The sequence below is a fragment of the Solanum tuberosum genome, unplaced genomic scaffold (genome assembly GCF_000226075.1).
Source record: "Solanum tuberosum cultivar DM 1-3 516 R44 unplaced genomic scaffold, SolTub_3.0 scf00489, whole genome shotgun sequence".
Lineage (NCBI taxonomy): Eukaryota > Viridiplantae > Streptophyta > Magnoliopsida > Solanales > Solanaceae > Solanum > Solanum tuberosum.
The window spans coordinates 142,157-149,929 of record NW_006239412.1 but is presented as its reverse complement, the minus strand read 5'-3'; the positions used below and the strand labels follow the sequence as shown (position 1 = coordinate 149,929).

The following is a 7,773-nucleotide window of genomic DNA, read 5'->3' as shown; positions in this document are numbered from 1 at the left end:
TTTGGTTAGCATATTTGAATTGTGGGGTTCGTTTTCTTTTCTTCGAATTTCATTTTGCTTAAAAGAGGAGTCAAGAACGCACCATACAAGAATCGTCTTTTATAAGAAGTGTTTTTACAATTGTTACTATGTTAAGACAATTGTATGGTTCGGGTATTGACTTCTGTACTTGGAACTTTATTTTATCAATCTAATGCAAGTATGTTTGAATTTTATTTTCTTTTTCTACATAACAGAATTTCAATTTCTCAGTCTTATTGAATATTCTTTTTTTACATTTCTATTTTCTGTAAATGTATATTGTATTCAAGATTGTGGTCCAACGTGGGAGAATAAAGACCATCTTGTCCAAGAGTTGAAAGTCCAGAAATGTGGGGGCCAAAACAATGACCCCTTATATATATATGAGGGATGGGGGGTGGGGTGACTCAATTCCCAACTGTTCTACTTGCCTTTGTGGTAGAAAATTGTATATAAAAAAGCATAGGAAAACAGATCTAAAATGTCATTATAGTGAGATTAAACTTGTTGGTAGATCCATTATTAAATGCTTGTGTGAACAAGGCAGTCCCTTTTTAGGCCCAAGGGTGTCGATAGGCAGCTTTATTCTCAGGTTTAAGATGGCACTTGACCATTACACAATTGAATGCTACTTGCTCCTACAACTTGTGGGGCATTCAGAAAGTAACACTTCAAATTTTTCAAAATTATATTTCAACACATTATGTTAGGCCAATTTGCGCACACATCTATTAATTTCACGAGCTATCTATTAGGCTGCTAATGTAAAACTGTCTCAAAATAAGTATCACTTTAGGAATTCAAGATAAAAAATTAATACTCCATATGTCCTAGTTTATATGACTTATTTTTTTTTTAGTCAATCCAAAAAAAGAATGACACATTTCTATATGAAGTAATAGTTTATATGACTTATTTTCTTTTTTTAGTCAGTCCCAAAAATGATGACACATTTCTATATGAAGTAGCAATGTCCTAGTTTATATGACTTATTTTCTTTTTTAGTCAATCCAAAAAAGAATGACACATCTCTATATGAAGTAATAGTTTATATGACTTTTTTTAGTCAGTCCCAAAAAGAATGACACATTTCTATATGAAGTAGCAATGTCCTAGTTTATATGACTTATTTTCTTTTTTTAGTCAGTCCCAAAAAGAATGACACATTTCTATATGAAGTAACAATTTGACTTTAAAATGTCATTTTACCTTAATGAAATGATTTCTAGTCAAACTAACTCATATAATTAAAATGGGATGGAGGGAGTATGTTTTTCCAACTATACTCTTATATTCCATCTTCTTTATAGTATTTCATTTTCAAGAGACATTTATTAAATAGGGATAGTGTAGTAAACTATATATTATATTTATTAATATCTTAATGGACGTGATTTTTTCTCAAGGCGAATATATATCAAAATTTGGATATATGGAAAAATAATCATCTACAATATTTTTATCTCCACTGAAATTTGAATCAGAGACTTCATGACCTGCAACTCATTATATTGATTACTAGTTCACACCATCCAGTGCAATATTGTCAAATATATATAAAAAAAAAATGTCCACGATTGGGCATTTATTAGAAATTAGGAGAAAGTGATATCCCAACTAATTCCTAACTAATACCTTCTCAGGATAACAATACAGGAATTTCATATCAGAATGTCCCTAATGGAAAATATGGAGATTTTGGATTCAACTAATTATTTTTGTATTGGAAAACTCCACTTGAACTACCTTAAGATATGTACTAGAATAGAAGTACACGTGGAAATTTTTGTTGTATCTTCAATGGACAACTTACTTCACAAGGAATATGTATTATATATGCACATAGAAATGTTTGAAAATTATTGGAATATAGCTAGGGTGTGTTTGGAAAGGAGGAATTTTTTATTTTTATTTTTATTTTCTCATGTTCGTTTGGTAAAAAAATCGAAAAATCTTTTCTTAGAAAAACGAGTTTCTTAAAACTGAGGAAATGACTTGCCTAGTGAGATTAAATAGGGAAAACTAGTTCAATATCTCATTCCACATTGATTATATATAATCTCTATACACCATATTTTCACCCCCGCTCCATATATACTCACCTCCCATATTGTTTGCCTAAATTATATACAAATATTTTAAAATAATATTTTTTATTTACATACCAAACAACCACATCCATAATCACAAAATTTATTTCAAGCTTGATGTGTATTTTTTATGGTTGATGACATTATTCTTAAGAACATTTCACCAATAGATATATTCTCCAAGATTTAACAAATTATTCTAATATTATATAAACTAGAAATAGAAACAACAAAGAATTAATTTAAAGCAGAAAACTCAGCAAGAAAAAATCGAATATTTTATATTATCGTGTATCTCTAAAAAAAGAAAAATGTGTTTTTATTACAGAAGGAAAGGAGATCAGGTATACATGACATGAGCAAGAAAAAAAAATAAGAATATTAAAATGGGGGGCTAACTGTTAGAATAAAAATAATAACTCATTATAAAATAATAAAAACACATTAAACTTAAGTAAATCTTTTTTTTTACTCTCAATATATAACAATTTAATTTAGGGAAATTAAATGGTACAAATAAATTGTACGTGCTTAATTAAGAAGGACGTCTTGAACACGAAAGCCACAAGATTTGGTCATAAAAAAAATAGGCTATAACAAAGGAAAAGGAGACATTATAGCATGAGGACCTCCTCTATGCACCTATTGATAATGTAGTCAATTAATTAATTAGGTAATTAAATACCCTAGCTAAGCATTTTAAGCCAGAGAATGCTAACCAATTAAAGAGAACTATCGCCATAAATCAATTTTTTTTGGTTAAACTTATTGAGTAAGATATACGAAATTATTTATCAATATAGTAGTCAAAATATATAAAATCTATATATTTATTATGTATACTATACTTAAATATACAAAATGTATATTCTTATTGGTTATTTTGTAAACCAGATCACCTAAAAAAAATGAATTATACTTAACTATAGTACTTACTATTTTTTTTAAAGGGAAAAGGCTCAAGAATCAGTCCTTGTAAGTATTTCTCAGCGTACATCTGACTCTCCTCTGCATTCATGTGCTCATCATTACTTGGCCACCCTGTTTCCGTCAAAATCAGGGGAACATTCTCGTAGCCTGAAACCGCCATTGCAGCAATTACAGCATCAACCATCATATCAAACAGATTATGATACCGAACACCTGTAACAACATCATCACGGAAGTTAAATGGACCTTCCTGGAACAAAGCGAAACTAATCGGAATCTCTCCATGGAGTCGATACACATTGTACGGATACACATTCATTAACAGAGATGAATTCGTTTCCTCCAAAAACTCAAGTACTGGTCTGATAACAAGCGAGTTAACAGGCTCTTGGAACTCAGCTGAAGACGGAGGAAACGCCGTTGTAATCACGTTGATGAAGGAGAAAGTAGTAGAAACTGAAACAGTACGGATTCCCAAATCAATAAGCGCGTGGTGTAAGTTTTGCATAGCAGGGACTAAGGCAGTGGAAGGATCGGAAATTCCGGGACCGCCGGTGGAAGAGATAACGTCGGAACCAACTGAAATGAGTGAAATCCGAGCACGAGGATGAAACGGAAGTACATTGTTATAAACCCAAAGAGTAGCAGCTGAGCGATTGGCAGCGAAGGCTCCGACGAGGTAATTTGGGACGGTGAGTAGCAGGGAGATATTGGAGTAGGAAAATGCTCGGATTAAAGTTGGACTCGGATTAAGGAGGCGTACGGCGGGGATATTGAGAGATTGAAGTGCTGTAACGACATGCTCAGGCGGTGGAGAGTTGTCCACGGCGGCGGAGTAGGTGAAGCCGATGGTAGTAGTGCCGCCGGTGTCTGGCACGGCGGTGGAAGGGAGGATTCCGGTTAAGAGAGAGAGAATGAAGAGAGAGAAAAGCGCAGTTCTCGAGGGAAGCATCATGAAAATAACACTGCCTTGAACTAACTAACTAACTTCTTTTTTAGATTTTTCTATTCTTATATACGTCCGTCTTTAATTATTTTATTAAGGGAAAAGGCTCAAATATGCCATCGAACTTTTAGAAAAGGCTCATTTATGCCATCCGTTAAAAGTTTGGCTCATCTATGCCATTACCGTTTAAGAAAAGGCTCATTCATGCCATTATTTTTTAACGGTGGTTTTGCAAAACCATTTTTTACACGTGGCCAATTATAATTCGGCCACGTCATTATTTTTTTCAGAATTTTTATTTTTTATTATAAAAAAATAATGACGTGGCCGAATTATAATTGGCCACGTGTAAAAAATGGTTTTGCAAAACCACCGTTAAAAAATAATGGCATGAATGAGCCTTTTCTTAAACGGTAATGGCATAGATGAGCCAAACTTTTAACGGATGGCATAAATGAGCCTTTTCTAAAAGTTCGATGGCATATTTGAGCCTTTTCCCTTTTTTAAATTATACTATGTTAGATTTATCTTTTATACGTTTCTTAAGAAAACATTAAATATGAAGATTTTTTCCCCTAAAATTTATGTCTTAAGATATACTAATTTTTTTTTAAAGTGTTTAATTATTCCAATTTTGTCGTAGAAGCATTTTTACTCCAAAGATTAGTCCTTTGAGTGCCGATTCGTGCTTCATCTAATATTTTTATATTTTGGCACATTATCTCAAACTTTTGTGTAAAAATAATTAGTAATAGCATTTAACTTTGTATTTTCAATCTATACTACCAAATTTTGCCGTCAAATATCGCGAGTACTTTAACTTTAACTTGGTGATTAATAGTGGTAGGTTGGGGTTTACAAAATTAGACTTGGAAAAATGATTCATCTAATTCATTTAAGTTGGACAAGTTAAATAACACATTCAAGTTTTGGATTAGTTCAACACAACTAAAAATTGGGTTTAGTCAAATCTTAATAAATATGTTTAGTCAAATTAAAGACTAAAATTAAAAATCGAGCCGAAAAATGTTAGTATTAACCATAAGGATTTCTAATTCTATCGATAGAACGAAAAAAAAATGCTATAATCATAAATAAAGGTGAGAACCCACGTGGTGATAAGGAGGGGGAGGGTCACATACATCCATTAACTTCACAAAAAAATTATATATATATATACATTGAAATGTGAACATATATTTAATTAGGCATCCTAACACACAAAAGCAAGTTGGGTGTACTAGTTGAAATCCCTGTTTAGCTCTTCTTCTCGACTTGGGTGTGAATCTCGTTTTTTGCTTTTCTTGGTGTGTTTTTTTCGTTTTTAGCTGACAAAATAAGCATACAAAAATTGCAAGTATCGAACATGTGACCTCATAGGCACAAAATGGTTTTCACAACCTTCCCCCCACAGAGTAAGCTTTACCAATTAGCTAGGCTTATTTAATTCATATTTATATGTTAGTGTATTGGATGAAACATTACTGCATGACATGCTTTAATTAATGTACATCTATTTTTTGTGGTGCTCTCATCGTCTTGAAATCCTGAATTTGCTTTTGATCATAAAAGTTCTTATAAGTTGTACTTTCATATTAGAGTGATCAACAACTATCAAAGATTATGATAGATGATTAAGTACTCTAAATTAGAGTTGTTTTTCATGAGCATACAAAAGGGAAGAAAAAGAGTGATCAGGCAATGTAAACAACGTCCTTTCATGTTTCTCATTGCGTAACTAACTTTTCACGAGAGAAAGCAAGGGTGATGGCTTGCCTCTCTTGCAGCCTGGAGCAGAGTTAGAAGTTCAAGTACGAGTTTGATTGAACCAGTAATCTTTATTGTATATATAAATTATGTTTAAAATTCAATTATTAATACTTGATATCATTATAAAATTCAGAACCCATAAAATTAAAATTCTGACTTCATCTTGCAACTTACTATATAGACAGTGTATATTATTGTGACAAAAAGAGATGTTAGAGTATAGAGAACTAATTATAAGTAGAGTATTGTTATTGTTATTATTATTGGGAAAAAAAACGTAACCAACTAGTAGTATGCAAGAAGACAGTACGTAGTGCTTGAGAGAAACGTTTTATGAGAATCTGTTAAAGAGAATAAAGTGATAAATGACTCAAAGACAAGCAACTTTGAATCCCTTTTATATATATACACCCAAATGTTATTGTTCATCTCCCTCCTTATTCAATACATACGCTAGCAAGCTGCACTCTCCGGGAGCTTAATTACTTACTTGCAGAGATCGATCGATCGATCAATCAATCAATCAATCGTATAAATGGCACCCGTCGGACTACCTCCTGGTTTCAGATTTCATCCCACCGATGAAGAACTCGTCAATTATTATCTCAAAAGAAAAATCCATGGCCAGGAAATTGAACTTGATATTATTCCTGAAGTTGATCTCTACAAATGTGAACCTTGGGAATTAGCAGGTTCAATTCAATTTCTTCATCTTAATCGATTAATTCATATTCTCCGTTTTCAATTTACTGAATTACTCATATATTTTCAATGTATGAAACAGAGAAATCGTTTTTGCCGAGTAGAGATCCGGAATGGTACTTTTTCGGTCCAAGGGATAGAAAATATCCAAACGGATTCAGAACGAATAGAGCAACTCGAGCAGGATACTGGAAATCTACGGGGAAAGATCGGAGAGTGACGTCACAGAATCGCGCTATTGGGATGAAGAAGACGTTGGTTTATTACAGAGGAAGAGCGCCGCAGGGGATTAGAACTGATTGGGTAATGCATGAATATCGACTCGATGATAAAGAATGTGACGAAATCTCCAGTATTCAGGTAGTTCGTATTGTTATTCTAATTTTATTTACTCTATCGAATCAAAGGTAAAACTTACTCGCACTCTGTGTTTACATCAAATCAATATAAAATTTAAAATAAAATAGAATGTACTAATTTGAAAATTACTCTCAATTCTAAATGATTTGGGCTCTTAAATACATGATCATAATCATTATCAACTTTCCTGCAACATTGCTTTACTTTATTTTATACCGTCATTTATCAATTAACTATATATATTCAAGTGATACTCCATCTATGTTCATTTTAATTTTAACGGCTAATTGGTTAAATTTTTTTATTTGGTTTAAACATTTGATGGGTAAATATTTTACGGTAATTAGTTTATATACACAACATTAAGGAGTAAATAAGGTTTTTCATTATGAAATTTAATTCAGATCATCACTTAATTTATAACAATTATTGTTTTGGATGCCATTAATTCTCTTTTGTTTTTCTTTTTACTTTTGTATTACATCTTTCCTTTTTCCATGCGTTAATTACGATTTTCAAAACTTTAATCTTTTTGAAAAAAGAGTTAATTCAACTAGTCAAATTACGAACACTAGAATTAATCACAAACTTTGTTGCTGGTCCATCACTATTTTGTTCTAATTCATCGTTAAGTAGAATTAGCAACGAATTTTCATGTTTAGCAACAAAATTTGTTTGTTGCTAAATTCAGTTATTTAATAGTAGATTATATTTTTTTAAAATCACTTAGACACAAGTGTCAGCATTTGACTTTAAAAACATGGAATTTTATAAGCTGTAATTTGCTGGAGATTAAAAAAAAAAGCATTAGCTCTCAACATGTTTTTCTTCAAATCTCTTTTTACAGTTAAAGGATGTGATAAAAAGCAACAAGATTAATCGTCTTTACCATGTGCCCACCCATGTTATTTGGCTTTTGTAACCCCCCTCCCCCCCCCCCCCCCCCCAAGGGGC

The 7,773-nt window shown here is 32.1% G+C and overlaps 2 protein-coding genes across 3 annotated transcripts in view; one reads left to right on the top strand and one right to left on the bottom strand.

Moving 5' to 3' along the window:
* Nucleotides 1-3,030: 3,030 nt before the first annotated feature.
* Nucleotides 3,031-4,073, bottom strand: LOC102583936 (glucan endo-1,3-beta-glucosidase 2). The gene has a single exon (XM_006364336.2). It carries the CDS (start codon nucleotides 3,994-3,996, stop codon nucleotides 3,031-3,033), a length of 966 nt encoding a protein of 321 aa, XP_006364398.1. The 5' UTR covers nucleotides 3,997-4,073.
* Nucleotides 4,074-6,214: 2,141 nt separating this feature from the next.
* LOC102583602 (NAC domain-containing protein 86) overlaps nucleotides 6,215-7,773 on the top strand; it is a 5,249-nt gene continuing 3,690 nt past the window's right edge. Inside the window, exons 1-2 of one of the 2 annotated variants that reach the window (XM_006364335.2) lie at nucleotides 6,215-6,449; nucleotides 6,542-6,819. In XM_006364335.2, the coding sequence (XP_006364397.1) occupies nucleotides 6,293-6,449; nucleotides 6,542-6,819 (435 nt within the window). In that variant the 5' untranslated portion in view covers nucleotides 6,215-6,292. Of the gene's footprint in view, nucleotides 6,450-6,541; nucleotides 6,823-7,773 lie in introns of both variants that reach the window. The other variant, XM_015303915.1, reaches the window with a different exon arrangement.